This window comes from Schistocerca serialis, chromosome 4 (genome assembly GCF_023864345.2).
Source record: "Schistocerca serialis cubense isolate TAMUIC-IGC-003099 chromosome 4, iqSchSeri2.2, whole genome shotgun sequence".
Lineage (NCBI taxonomy): Eukaryota > Metazoa > Arthropoda > Insecta > Orthoptera > Acrididae > Schistocerca > Schistocerca serialis.
Window position 1 is genome coordinate 491,353,862 of NC_064641.1, and position 15,789 is coordinate 491,369,650.

A 15,789-nucleotide genomic window follows, 5' to 3' on the forward strand; every position below is an offset into this window, starting at 1 on the left:
ATTATGGACAGGTAGACAATTTAAGAAAATTCTTTATAGAACGAGCAGAAACTAGCAAAATACACAAAGCAATCACTCATATAAATACATCGGCTACACCACTGCAATTTCATAACCACTTCTACAACCCTTTAGATCACATAACATCAACAGATACGAAGAAAGTAAATTGGAAAAAGAAAACACTACATGGCAAGCACCCGTATCATCTAACACAGCCACACATCGATCAAGACACATCCAACACATGGCTAAGAAAAGGCAATATATACAGTAAGACGGAAGGATTCATGATTGCAATACAGGATCAAACAATAAACACCAGATATTACAGCAAGCATATTATTAAAGATCCCAATACCACAACAGATAAATGCAGACTTTGTAAACAACAAATAGAAACAGTAGATCACATCACAAGCGGATGTACAATACTAGCAAATACAGAATACCCCAGAAGACATTACAATGTAGCAAAAATAATACATCAACAGCTTGCTTTACAACATAAACTTATAAAACAACACGTTCCCACATACAAGTATGCACCACAAAATGTACTGGAGAATGATGAATACAAATTATACTGGAACAGAACCATTATAACAGATAAAACAACACCACATAACAAGCCTGACATCATACTCACCAATAAAAAGAAGAAATTAACACAACTAAACGAAATATCCATACCCAATACAACAAATATACAAAAGAAAACAGGAGAAAAAATTGAAAAATACATCCAACTGGCTGAGGAAGTCGAGGACATGTGGCATCAGGATAAAGTTGACATTATACCAATTATACTATTAACTACAGGAGTCATACCATACAATATCCACCAGTACATCAATGCAATACAGCTACATCCAAACTTGTATATACAACTACAGAAATCCGTAATTATTGATACATGTTAAATTACCCCAAAGTTCCTAAATACAATATAACATATACCGTACAGTTAAAAGGAAGTCACGCTTGATCAAGGTCCGCGTCACTTTCCATTTTTGACCAGACATAACGTCTGAGAAAAGAAAGAAATAATAATAAAGATAGATATAAATTGGGGGAGACAATGACTGGTATAATGTGGATGCTAACTACTGGCAAATTGTGACATTAACTGGTAAAATTTTACATATTTTTAAGTAATTTATTTCATATGGAAAAAATTATAAAACTTTTGTAGTTGTCGTACAATGTTACTTTAGATGCTAGAATGATGTGTGTTAGAATTATACTTCAAGCAAGGTAAGTGTTGAGGATATATAATTTATCCTGCAAATATCATCTTAAAGTGCCAATAAATGTGTGGTTTACCCTAGTTTCTCTAACTTATGACCGCGTTTTCAATTTAACGAGGTGGTGCCACATGACAAATTGTTTAATTCTGAAGACAGTAAGGATATATAACGCTTCATTATTTAAAAAAAGAACACAATTCCACCACAGAGGTAATAATGAAATGGGGGCTACAAATTATATTACCTGCTACTGCCATGCACTCACCTATCAGATTGTGTGTTTTTCTTCTTTCTCGGAGATCTTTCACCAGTCTCCTGAACATGCTTCCTTTTACTCCGTGTACTTCTCTGCTCTGCTTCATCTGTACTTTGCCCATTTCCAAGTTCATTTTTATTTGTCTCTTTCTTGTGCTGCCTCACCCCACGTCTCCTGCTTGAAGTTCTCTCTTCACTAGCTTCATCTGGTTGATCAACAATTTTGGATGCATCACAGACTGTAGCCTGCCTTGTTTTGTGAGTAAGACCATGTAACCGCTTTTCAATGCTGTCGTCTGTGGATTCTGTTTCTGTCTGTGTACTGTTTAGCTCAATCAACTCTGAACGAGAAGATGGCTTCCCTTCTTCCATGTCACCACGAATTCTGACCCTCCGCGACCTCTTAGGTGGAGGACTGTCAATAATAGCTGTATCTTTGCTAGAACCTATTTGTATACTTACAGCTGAAAAACCATTCTCTAGATTTACTGCACGTTTTCTACCTGCTCTTGTACTTTTTACACTGTTCCTCTCTTCAGTTTCACTTTTATCTGATGAAGGTACAGTGGTTGCAGCAAGCCGAGTAACATTTTCTTTTTTTCCACGTAATGTTCTCTTTGAGGAAGCCACGACAGGTACCTCACATGTGCTGTTGTCAGCAAGACCTGTGTCTAACGTGTGAGCAACAGATGTTGCAATGTTTTTATCAAGATTCCTATTTATTTCTGTTCTCTCTCTCATTTCCGCAGTGGAAGAAACTGTTACGGTTCCAGCTTTCCTACCTCTCCTTGGTTTCAGTGGGCTGATAGTATTAGAATCAATGAATACACTGTCACTTACTTTACTTTGTTCCGATTCTGCTATAGCTGTTGTGCCATCTGTTTTATAATCACGGGGGCTTGGAGTTTTGAAAGGTAATTTCAACTCCTCACTCACAGTAGCAGTATGAAATTTTCTTCCCTTTCGGGTTCTGGACTGGCCAGAAATAGTTGAGGGGCTGTATTCCACACTATCTGCATTCACTAATTTTCTCTGGTGACGCTTACCCACTGGTTTGTCACACTCATCTGACAATAACTGGTCGCCAGCTTTTAAACCACCTTTTTTTTCAGATTCCTCATTAACTACCTGCTTTTTAGCTCTACGTGTCCTTGATGAAGGACTGTTACTTGGTGAAGATGCATGTAATACATCTGCAAAAATTACTCTTTTCTGTTGAGGCTTGGGTGACAAAGTATCACTCTCTCTTGATTCTGCACTGTTATTACCACTCAGTGAAGTTACAGCTTTCTTCCTCTGCTGCTTGGAAACATCTCCTCTGTTACCACCACGTATTTTTAGTGAAGCAGTTTCACCGTCATTAACAGACTGCATTTCTTGTTGATTTTGTGTCAATTTGTGGGTTTCTACTTCAGGTTTAAGTTTGCTGCTATGAGACACTGACTTCAGATCTTCATCCTGCTCTTTACTTTTTTCAATATATTTTTTACCCCTTCGAGTTTTAAGTGGAGAAACAGCGACAGTTGAAACAAGCTGACTTGTTTTAATTAAAACATCCTCTTCATGCTTCTGCAACACATCACGAAATTGCTCTAATTCCTCCCCAACTTTTTTATTATTCATGATTTGTTTTCTGCCCCTGCGAGTTCTAGGTGAAGAGGCAGTGTCTAATGAAGCAAGCTTGGTGGGATGAACAAACAAGTCGTTTTGTTCACATACTTCTACAGAAATGTCAGTTTCCACAACAGATTGAGATTTCACCTCTTCACTTGACTTTGAAACTGTAACAGTAACCTTCTTTCCCCTGTGGGTCCTAGGTAGTGATGTACTCTCAGCCGAAGCCTGAAGATTACTATTAATCATTTCCTTAGCGACAGCTTGTTTTCTAGTCCTGCGTGTCTGAGGTACATTCGTAACATTAGGTGATGTGTGCCCAGCACTAGACATAATAAGTAAGTCTCTCTGCTCCAAGTTGTTTGCTGTTTCAGATTTCTGCTGCTTTTCATCTGAGACCATAGTATCTCCACCACTAACTTGCACTTTACCCCTGCGAGTTCGAGGTGGGTTAGTATTTTTATGGGACTCAGGTTCAACTAACCCTTTCACATCTCCTGCATAAGTGAGATCATTCTGCACAGATTTCTGTTGCCTAGGCGATTGAAGTAATCTTTTCACACCTTCCATACCAGTTAGATCATTTTGCGGAGATTTCTGTTGCCTAGGAGACTGAAGTAACCTTTTCACACCTCTCACATCGGTGAGATCATTCTGTGGGGATTTCTGTTGCCTAGGAGACTGGAGTAGCCTTTTCACACCTCTCACATCGGTGAGATCATTCTGTGGGGATTTCTGTTGTCTAGGAGACTGGAGTAGCCTTTTCACACCTCTCACATCAGTGAGATCATTCTGTGGAGATTTCTGTTGCCTAGGAGACTGGAGTAACCTTTTCACACCTCTCACATCAGCGAGATCATTTCTTGGAGATTTCTGTTGCCTCGGAGACTGAAGCAATTTTTTCACACCTCTCACATCAGTGAGATCATTCTGTGGAGATTTCTGTTGCCTCGGAGACTGAAGCAATTTTTTCACACCTCTCACATCAGTGAGATCATTCTGTGGAGATTTCTGTTGCCTCGGAGACTGAAGCAATTTTTTCACACCTCTCACATCAGTGAGATCATTCTGTGGAGATTTCTGTCGCCTCGGAGACTGAAGCAATTTTTTCACACCTCTCACATCAGTGAGATCATTCTGTGGTGATTTCTGTTGCCTTGGAGACTGAAGTAATTTTTTCACACCTCTTACATCAGTTAGATCATTTCGTGGTGATTTCTGTTGCCTTGGAGACTGAAGTAATTTTTTCACACCTCTTACATCAGTTAGATCATTTTTGGGAGACATTTGTTTTTTTGAAGATCTGAAAAGCTTTTTCACCCCCCTCACATCTGTAAGATCATTCTGTGGTGATTTCTGACGATGTAATGGAGACCGGAGTAGTCTTTTCACACCTCTTACATCAGTAAGGTCATTTCGTGGTGATTTCTGTGTTCTTGGAGTTTTCAACACCTGTTTTACACCTCTAACATCTGTCAAATCATTCTTTGGCAGTTTCTGCTGCTTTGGAGTTTTTAAAAGCTGTTTTACACCTCTCACATCAGTAAGATCATTTGCAGGAGATCCTTGTTTCTTTGTAGTGTCAAATAGTCTTGTGACACCTGTAACATCTCTTAAATCATTAATTGTAGACTTTCTTTGTCTAACAGAGGGAGACTGCTGTTTAACATATCCTTTGCTGAGCAAAGCATCAGGTAAAGATTTCTTAGATGATCTTAAATCTTTCTTGGCATCTTCAATATCATTTGAGTCAACAATCACTGGCTGCTGAGATATTCTATGAACCCTTCCACTATTTCTGTCAAGCTTTGGCGATGATGCTACTGCTACACCCGGAAGCTGCTCAAGTTTGTTTACAAGAAAGCCACCTGCATCTTTAGAAATAAATGACTCTTCTTGTGTGTTAACTGATACTTTTCTTTTTTTGGACGGTGAGGCCACATCATGCTGATTGAGCTCAGAAGCAGTTGTGTTTGAGGATGCATACACCTCTTCAGAACTTCTTTTACCTTGTGATTTCCTTGTGGAGTAACGATTTACAGGAAATGACACTGATCTTCGATCACTTTTCCTGCTTGATGACATGGCCAAGGGCTCCGAACCTGTCCAATTGCAGGCATCAGTTGCACTGGTTGCTGCGTTCGTATCATGGTAATGCCATTTACTAGTGTCGATAACTTTATCTGCTACAAGATCTTTGAATATTTTTTGTGCAGAAATGTTTACATTACGTTTAGCTGAATCGCTGTTTATTTGTTTTTTTGAACTGGTGGTATTTAAGGGTGAAACTAGTTTTTCAACTGATATACAGGGAGTAGTGACAGCGTCAAAATCAAACGTACTGCTTGCCTGTGACACAATGCTTGTATTTAATGCTTCCGGACTCTGGTTGGTTACTGACACACACTTTGAAGATTTTCCCATCCTAACCTTCATCTTGGGAGTGCTTGGTGACTGTGAAGGTGTTCTACCTTTCTGCCTTTCTGAAACTCTGACAGGAGTACTTGATACAACAGAACTATTACGAACTCTTTCCAAATTAGTTACTGCAGAAGAATTATCATCAATTTCCATTAGTTCTGTGCGTGTTTCTACTGAAGATGATTTTTTTAATATACTAGTCTTTCGGTTAGGAAGTGTCTCCAACAAATTCGAATCGTTTGGCGAAAGCATGCCACAATTCTCTTCTGTGATATTAGGAATTTTCATAGATTTACGTGTACTTATTCGTCTTGAAGCTGCAAATGCCACCACTTGTGGTGCTGGTGAGAAGCTGACACTTTTCCTGGTGTTCATTTCACGAGATGACTCTTTGACTGAAACTGAAGTTTCAACATCTTTTGTGTCTTCAAACTTAGGAGCTGTGGCTGTAATTTTCTGAGATTCACTTTCTTCCTTAATTTTTTGAATTGTTCTTTTCAAGGCCATACTTTGTTTGCCATGGATTATTATTGTCTCCGGTGAATCAACATGCCCAGTGGAATTTATTCCTTTCACAGAAGCCTGAAACACAAAATGGGAAATATTAAGCAAAACAGGACCTTTTTCAAAGCACCATAGAATTTATTCCAACTGTATCAGAGGGAAGAAAATAAAATTCAACTGCAAGAAACATGACAAATGAAAACAATTAACACTCACAAAAACTATAATGAATGCTATATACATTTTCAGGCAACAAATATCAACCAAAGTGAGCACAGAGCCTAGACTGGACAGAATAATAAACAATTCCGTTCCAAACCGGAAATGAGAGCTATCAAAATCATTAGACAGCTCTAGCTCCAAATGGAGACAAGTGGATGGAAATTGGCAGTGTCCTTTATGAAGTATATAACTTTGCACTTGTCTTAGATTTATGGAAACCACATATATAAAAAAAAAAAATAGAATGCCTAACAGGGATTTGGTTTCCACTCCTACCAAACAAATTCAATGCTCTATGATCTGGGAGCAAAATCTTTGGTAATGACAGATTAATAATGTTGTTTCATTGCCTAGCGAGGGACTTCGTTTGAGCACATAGCACTAGTCACTTTGCCGCATTGTTAAACAAACAGGCATGTATGCCTGCAACGTATCAGTAAGTGTCTTAAGTGTAACTGGAGCTGTCATCACCTGTGTAACGATGAACTGTAGTTAATTTCTTATTTATTGTTTATTCACTTGTTTCATTTTAAACCATGTCCAGTGCGACACGTGGTGCAAGCCCAACACACACAGAAATGGAGAACAGAACGCATTCTACACAGTCAGGCTTATAAATTCATGTACTCCGTAAGAGACTACTTTGAAAAAGAAAAGAAAAGAAAAGAGAAGAGACCTTATTTCCTGTTACTTACATCAAAATGACTGCAACAGCTTTGAAAGAAATAAAAAATACTGTTGTAATGATAGAGAAAGAACAGCACAATATAGATTTTTATGAGAGTGCCTTATTCCTCTGTTTTTTTTCCTGGTGTTTACAGTCTTCTTGTGCAAGTGATGGCTTCAGACAATTTCCAGATACACACAATTTGTCACCTTATATAGATCTATCACACAAGAAGATCAGACAATGGAAAGTCCAGGATGTTATAATGTTATTATACGGGAAGGGACGACCATACATTGTCTACATTGCTATTTTCATTGCATTTAGTGCTCAAAGACATAGGCTTTAGCTATTCAGTTTTTAATAGAACTGAAATATTAATGCAGAGGCCACATGATTTTGCATGTCAGTGCAGGTTCCTGTACAGAATCGTGTGTGACATTTGAAAGTATAGTGTGACTATCTAGATTGATGCCAGCCATTCATTACATACAGACCCTGTAGTGATGAAAGGCCTGAGGGGCGACAGCAGTGTCTATTCAAAAAAGGGCGGGAAAGATACTGTTTTACGTGCAGATACATCCCATTTTTGTGCAAAACTGCTTGTTAACATTTCATTCAAAAAGGACAGGTGACTATCGTGAAGATATGAACAGTGTAGTTTTACAGACTATGTGTTTCAAAACTTAGCTTGTGACAAATCTGATTTAGCTTGTGACAAATCTGATAACATCAGTGATTGTCCCCCCCCATGAACCATGGACCTTGCCCTTGCCGTTGGTGGGGAGGCTTGCGTGCCTCAGCGATACAGATAGCAGTACCGTAGGTGCAACCACAACGGAGGGGTATCTGTTGAGAGGCCAGACAAACGTGTGGTTCCTGAAGAGGGGCAGCAGCCTTTTCAGTAGTTGCAAGGGCAACAGTCTGGATGATTGACTGATCTGGCCTTGTAACAATAACCAAAACGGCCTTGCTGTGCTGGTACTGCGAACGGCTGAAAGCAAGGGGAAACTACAGCCGTAATTTTTCCCGAGGGCATGCAGCTTTACTGTATGATTACATGATGATGGCGTCCTCTCGGGTAAAATATTCCGGAGGTAAAATAGTCCCCCATTCGGATCTCCGGAGGGGGGGGGGGGGGGGGGGGACTACTACTCAGGAGGATGTCGTTATCAGGAGAAAGAAAACTGGCGTTCTACGGATCGGAGCGTGGAATGTCAGATCCCTTAATCGGGCAGGTAGGTTAGAAAATTTAAAAAGGGAAATGGATAGGTTGAAGTTAGATATAGTGGGAATTAGCGAAGTTCGGTGGCAGGAGGAACAAGACTTCTGGTCAGGTGACTACAGGGTTATAAACACAAAATCAAATAGGGGTAATGCAGGAGTAGGTATAATAATGAATAGGAAAATAGGAATGCGGGTAAGCTACTACAAACAGCATAGTGAACGCATTATTGTGGCCAAGATAGATACAAAGCCCACACCTACTACAGTAGTACAAGTTTATATGCCAACTAGCTCTGCAGATGACGAAGAAATTGAAGAAATGCATGATGAAATAAAAGAAATCATTCAAATTGTGAAGGGAGACGAAAATTTAATAGTCATGGGTGACTGGAATTCGAGTGTAGGAAAAGGGAGAGAAGGAAACATAGTAGGTGAATATGGATTGGGGGACAGAAATGTAAGAGGAAGCCGCCTGGTAGAATTTTGCACAGAGCACAACATAATCATAACTAAAACTTGGTTTAAGAATCATGAAAGAAGGTTGTATACATGGAAGAACCCTGGAGATACTAAAAGGTATCAGATAGATTATATAATGGTAAGACAGAGATTTAGGAACCAGGTTTTAAATTGTAAGACATTTCCAGGGGCAGATGTGGACTCTGACCACAATCTATTGGTTATGACCTGTAGATTAAAACTGAAGAAACTGCAAAAAGGTGGGAATTTAAGGAGATGGGACCTGGATAAACTAAAAGAACCAGAGGTTGTACAGAGATTCAGGGAGAGCATAAGGGAGCAATTGAGAGGAATGGGGGAAATAAATACAGTAGAAGAAGAATGGGTAGCTTTGAGGGATGAAGTAGTGAAGGCAGCAGAGGATCAAGTAGGTAAAAAGACGAGGGCTAGTAGAAATCCTTGGGTAACAGAAGAAATATTGAATTTAATTGATGAAAGGAGCAAATATAAAAATGCAGTAAGTGAAACAGGCAAAAAGGAATACAAACGTCTCAAAAATGAGATCGACAGGAAGTGCAAAATGGCTAAGCAGGGATGGCTAGAGGACAAATGTAAGGATGTAGAGGCCTATCTCACTAGGGGTAAGATAGATACCGCCTACAGGAAAATTAAAGAGACCTTTGGAGATAAGAGAACGACTTGTATGAATATCAAGAGCTCAGATGGAAACCCAGTTCTAAGCAAAGAAGAGAAAGCAGAAAGGTGGAAGGAGTATATAGAGGGTCTATACAAGGGCGATGTACTTGAGGACAATATTATGGAAATGGAAGAGGATGTAGATGAAGATGAAATGGGAGATACGATACTGCGTGAAGAGTTTGACAGAGCACTGAAAGACCCGAGTCGAAACAAGGCCCCCGGAGTAGACAATATTCCATTGGAACTACTGACAGCCATGGGAGAGCCAGTCCTGACAAAACTCTACCACATGGTGAGCAAGATGTATGAAACAGGTGAAATACCTTCAGACTTCAAGAAGAATATAATAATTCCAATCCCAAAGAAAGCAGGTGTTGACAGATGTGAAAATTACCGAACTATCAGCTTAATAAGTCACAGCTGCAAAATACTAACACGAATTCTTTACAGACGAATGGAAAAACTAGTAGAAGCCAACCTCGGGGAAGATCAGTTTGGATTCCGTAGAAACACTGGAACACGTGAGGCAATGCTCACCTTACGACTTATCTTAGAAGAAAGATTAAGGAAAGGCAAACCTACGTTTCTAGTATTTGTAGACTTAGAGAAAGCTTTTGACAATGTTGACTGAAATACTCTCTTTCAAATTCTAAAGGTGGCAGGGGTAAAATACAGGGAGCGAAAGGCTATTTACAATTTGTACAGAAACCAGATGGCAGTTATAAGAGTCGAGGGACATGAAAGGGAAGCAGTGGTTGGGAAGGGAGTAAGACAGGGTTGTAGCCTCTCCCCGATGTTGTTCAATCTGTATATTGAGCAAGCAGTAAAGGGAACAAAAGAAAAATTCGGATTAGGTATTAAAATTCATGGAGAAGAAATAAAAACTTTGAGGTTCGCCGATGACATTGTAATTCTGTCAGAGACAGCAAAGGACTTGCAAGAGCAGTTGAATGGAATGCACAGTGTCTTGAAAGGAGGATATAAGATGAACATCAACAAAAGCAAAACAAGGATAATGGAATGTAGTCTAATTAAGTCCAGTGATGCTGAGGGAATTAGATTAGGAAATGAGGCACTTAAAGTAGTAAAGGAGTTTTGCTATTTGGGGAGCAAAATAACTGATAATGGTCGAAGTAGAGAGGATATAAAATGTAGGCTGGCAATGGCAAGGAAAGTGTTTCTGAAGAAGAGAAATTTGTTAACATCCAGTATTGATTTAAGTGTCAGGAAGTCATTTCTGAAAGTATTTGTATTGAGTGTAGCCATGTATGGAAGTGAAACATGGACGATAAATAGTTTGGACAAGAAGAGAATAGAAGCTTTCGAAATGTGGTGCTACAGAAGAATGCTGAAGATTAGATGGGTAGATCACATAACTAATGAGGAAGTATTGAATAGGATTGGGGAGAAGAGAAGTTTGTGGCACAACTTGACCAGAAGAAGGGATCGGTTGGTAGGACATGTTCTGAGGCATCAAGGGATCACCAATTTAGTATTGGAGGGCAGCGTGGAGGGTAAAAATCGTAGAGGGAGACCAAGAGATAAATACACTAAGCAGATTCAGAAGGATGTAGGTTGCAGTAGGTACTGGGAGATGAAAAAGCTTGCACAGGATAGAGTAGCATGGAGAGCTGCATCAAGCCAGTCTCAGGACTCAAGACCACAACAACAACAACAACAACAACAACAACAACAGTGATTGTCATGGACAATGCCCAATATCATTCCACTGTTCTCATTACAAAACCAACTTTGGCAACAAGATGATGATATTCCGTGGTTGAAAACATGAGACGAGGATCTCTGAAGATTTGAATAGGGCTCAATTTTGAGGCACAAAAGGAACTAGGAGTTATTCAAAATAAATGTATTGCCACAAATATAAAAAATTTCCCCCTTTCTAAAGGCTCCGTACATGATCAAACATTCTGTCAAACTTAAGTAAGTTTCCCAAATGTTTGACTGTACACAGTGCTGTTTGATGTGTTTGTCAAGCATAGATCATGTTTGATGTGTTTACAAGAAATTCTGATTGATGGAGACTTTGACCAGATGGCAGATGATGTTTGTGTTGATGGTATGCCACGTACGTTTGGTGAAAAATTTTTTTTCTTATAAGTTATCTCATTGTCCTGTGAGTGCGCATAACTATGGAAACTACAATCAAGGATAAAAATTACGCCCTCGTTAAACACTGGATGAATGTAGTCTGGGTAATTTGCACATCGTTTTAAGCAGAAGCTGGTTTTTCATATACGGGTCATTCCGTGTCAATTCAACCAATTTGAGAAAAAGTTCCAGCTGATAGTCTCAGATTTGGCTGAAATTTAGCACACCAATGCTACCGAGTGTGGAACACTCATGTACAATATTTTAACTTCCCTTGCCAATTAGTTCCAGAATTATGGAATGTGAAAGAAGGTGGCGTGAGCCGGAAATTGCAACCCGCATCTGACTATCTTCAGACCCAACTTCAGGTCTAACTTTGGAACTATTCTGCACAGTCCAGTGAAATTTTTACAACCCAGTAACATCCATTTAGAGAACACACACTATGAATCAAAACACAAACAACACATTTCTGAGGGAAAATAAATTCCACAATGTGATTAAAAATGAAATATGTTAAAAAGGTACATATTGTAGGTGCCCTCTATGCCAAATATAATTCACTCAGAAAGGGTATAAATTTTTTTGTGGTAAGCTTAATGTGGCCTGAATACACACAGATCTAATCATGCCCATATCACTCACAAAAACTGAGTTACATGCACACGAAAATACAAAAATTTGAAAAATTACCTGAAAAACATGGAGTTTCTAAGTGTGGTAGCACAAAAGGGACAAGTGATATCCAAGCCAAATTTCAGACACTGCATAAGTAGACCATAATGATACATAAATTTCAGAATGTTATTGCAAGGCATTTGTGTACAGTAGAAGTTGACAGATGTATTCGGTTATGTTTCTTTTAACATGATTTAGCAAGTAATAGTGATGATGCAGACTGCTCGTTTCAGATAAAGCTGCAGCAATTGTTGGGAACCATTAGGTAACAAAGTTAAACAATGGTAGTTTTCAGGGACAGAATGAGTCATTGTTAGGCAGGATCAACAAAGGGAACAAGCAACAATTACAAGTTACTCATGTTTTTAAGATTCTAGTTCAGACTGTTATAACTTTTAAATATCTTACTTGGTATTACTTTTTATAGGCAATATTTTCAAGCAATTTTTTTTAAAATTTGGAATGTAGCAATAATTTTCTCTATCTTACAACTGCCTTATTTCTGGTATTAAAATGGATGTTTTCTACAAATTTTCCACCAGAAATTTAAATACGGAATTTCACTGTTAATGCTGTTTTGGTAAATTTGGAACAAATGTTATAAAGATAATATTAAAATCTTCTCAACTCACTTAAAATGATATAATAATACAATAAATAGCTGAGCTGTTGCCTGAATGCCAGTTAATGTGCCTTGAGCTATTTCAGAATCAAAAGTACAAGCTAAATTATTATTCCCAGTAAACTATAGCCGATGGGCAGACCTAAAAACAGATTCGAACTGAGCCCTCTAATTACAGTCAAGATCACACTGCATTTCCCAGAAATACAATATCTATGTTTAGTTGGCTGTCCAGGATTATCTGAAGTCAATAAAGGCTGTTATCTCTAGCAAGCCCTCAATCCAAATCTCCAGTTCATTTGAATCATATTTATATTTATTTTTCTTTCTTTTAGGTACAGTACTTGATGCTCCACATGTAAGAGCAGCAAAATATATTTTACGAGGATTGTTAAATTTGAATTCCGTAAACTGCCATACACTGACCCTGACAAGGTTTCGATTAACATGTTTACATGGACCAGTACAGTGCTGTATTGCCAGTGTCTGCCTCAAATGTTAAGCGACAAAATAGAAAGAAGGTGGTACGTCTATGTGCAAAAAGTCAGAAGCACTGCAAGCATGCATAAAGCAAAATTGTTCAAAAATGCCGCTAATGAATTTGGTGTTTAAGAGATAAGATTACCCTCTTTTTCTAAGAGGCTCCTTGTGTTAATATTACTTTTAACATTCTTATTCTGACCAAGCAAAGTTACCAATAGTTTTTCTGATCTAAAGTATATCTAATCTACATTTATGACCTATATTACCTGCTTACATTCTGAGAATACAAGAAGAAATAAACAAATACAACTGTTTAAATTAATTTTTATCTTCATTTCCCGCGTGATATCGCTGTTTTTATATTTATCTAGCATAACAGTTTCACCTGATCATTAGAGAGGTGAGAAAAGAGAAGATTTTCATGTGACGATATTCCTTCTCTTGCTTCCAAACGTGTCATCCGTTCGCTGCTGTCACTGGCTGCATATAACCAGCAGGTGACTCACCACCTTACGTTTCTATCATATTCACAGCGAGTGTTGCAACACTGTTACACAAAAATGTTTAAGTACACCACTGGCCCGTATCCACACAATACATTCTCTCAGACACATAATACAGTTTAGTATTTGACCAATTTTTATGTCAATTCAAGTTTACAAGTGGTAAATCTTCATAAGAAGTCAAGGTAGGCAGTACAAATTCCCACTGTTGGCAGTACACCTAACTCTGCTGCTCACTCCTCCCACTCCCAACTTTGTCCCAGTTCTCAGCCAAGCTGATGTCACTGTTTCACCTGCAATCTTCCCGAATTCTTCAAAATAAATCTGCACGTGCACTTAATTCCCAAAGCTTCATTTGTTTCTGAAAGAGAATCCTTGTAGTAACTTATTAACCTCTTAATTAGACAATTTTTTCAAAATTATTTCCAAAGAATAATATTTTTTAATTAATGAGAAACATCTTTTAATGAATTAGATTACATATCGGCATATGAAGACAGTTTTTTAAAGCTCAAAATAATGAGTTAAAAATTTCTTAGAATCACCGATGGCAAAAACCTAAGTTTCTCTAATGCACTGGACTTTGACTACAATATCCTGAAGCTTTAAGTCACTTTTCAGTTTGTGTGTAGCTGTGAAATCTAACCACGTGTTTCAGAACAGTTTCCTGTGAACATAAATCTTGGAGAAGGTGGCCCAGTGCAGCACAGTGGATATATTTATTTCTTACTACTGGCGAGACACTTGTTGCTCCACCGACAAACTGTTGTCATTTTCAGTTCATAATGAAATATCATATTCTTCATTCCCTGAACTGCTAAATTCAATGTCTAACTCAGAATCACTATAATAATCCTTTTTTGAAAGCATTGCTAAACAATATAGGTGAGAGTCAAAGCTCATGTTTTGTCATTGAGTGTCCAAAGCTGCTCACAGTAAAAACAATATCTAGTGGCAACCACCTCAACGAAAACACTACAACCAGGCTACAAATGTAATACCAGATGCTCTCTAATGGCCATCATATAATTATCAGTGGTGAAACAGATGGAACCGCAGTTTTATTTTTTAAAAAGCCTGTTCTTCAGTTGCTCAAGAATACTCAGGACATTCTGTCAAAATAATAAAAATGAGAAAAAGATCCTGATAGGGTCACCAATGCAAAACTGGTCAGTTGCTGAGATTCCAGACAAAGTGTAGTCCCCCAGGCGACTCCCTCCTTGAAAGTATGTGGGTTGCAACAACACAGGGCCTTGGTTATGGCCAGCATTACTTGAACTTACTTGTGACAGCTGCTCCTGCTTTTCTTTCCTATTTGCTTCCTTTGGTCCAGTCTACAGCCTTCCTCCCGTAATGGCACACCACACATTAACCCGCCAAGGGCCACTTGTCGCAGCCAACGTGGATTTTCCATTGCCCCATAGTGCATATTATGCCGCTTCATCGCTAAATACAACACATGCAAAAAATCTGTCATCGTCCCATAATTTCTCTTGTGCCCAGTGGCAGAACTGTACATGATGTTCAAAGTAGTCACCACGCAATTCCTGGTGCATAGAAATATGGTACAGGTGCAATCGATGTTGATGTAGCATTCTCAACACCAACGTTTTTGAGATTCCTGATTCTCGCACAATTTGTCTGCTACTGACGTGCGGACTAGCCACGACAGAAGCTAAAACACCTACTTTGGGCAACACCATTTATTGCAGATCGTGGTTGACGTTCATATGCGACTGAACACTTCCCGTTTCCTTAAATAGCTTAACTATCCAGCGAATGGTCCAGACATTTGGATGTCTTCGTCCAGGATACCGAGCAACATACATAGCACACGCCCGTTGGGCATTTTGATCACAATAGCCATACATCAACAAGATATCGACCTTTTCCGCAATTGGTAAACGGTACATTTTAACACAGGTAATGTATCACGAAGCAAATACCGTCTGCACTGGTGCCATCTCTCACAAAGCGAAAAAATGGTCCAACTAAAACATTCATATTCCTTCACGTAATACACGAATATGTAATAAAAAAATGGGAGTTTCGATAAAAAAAAAAAAGAGGCTGATA

General features: G+C 38.7%; 1 protein-coding gene across 1 annotated transcript in view; it reads right to left on the bottom strand.

Annotated features, from left to right (window-relative positions):
• Positions 1–15,789, bottom strand: part of LOC126475207 (proliferation marker protein Ki-67-like) — an 81,770-nt gene that overhangs the window by 9,749 nt on the left and 56,232 nt on the right. Inside the window, exons 9-10 of the mRNA XM_050102861.1 lie at positions 3,890–6,122; positions 1,516–3,820 (exon numbers count right to left, since the gene is read on the bottom strand). Of these exons, the coding sequence (XP_049958818.1) occupies positions 1,516–3,820; positions 3,890–6,122 (4,538 nt within the window). The remainder of the gene's footprint in view (positions 1–1,515; positions 3,821–3,889; positions 6,123–15,789) is intronic.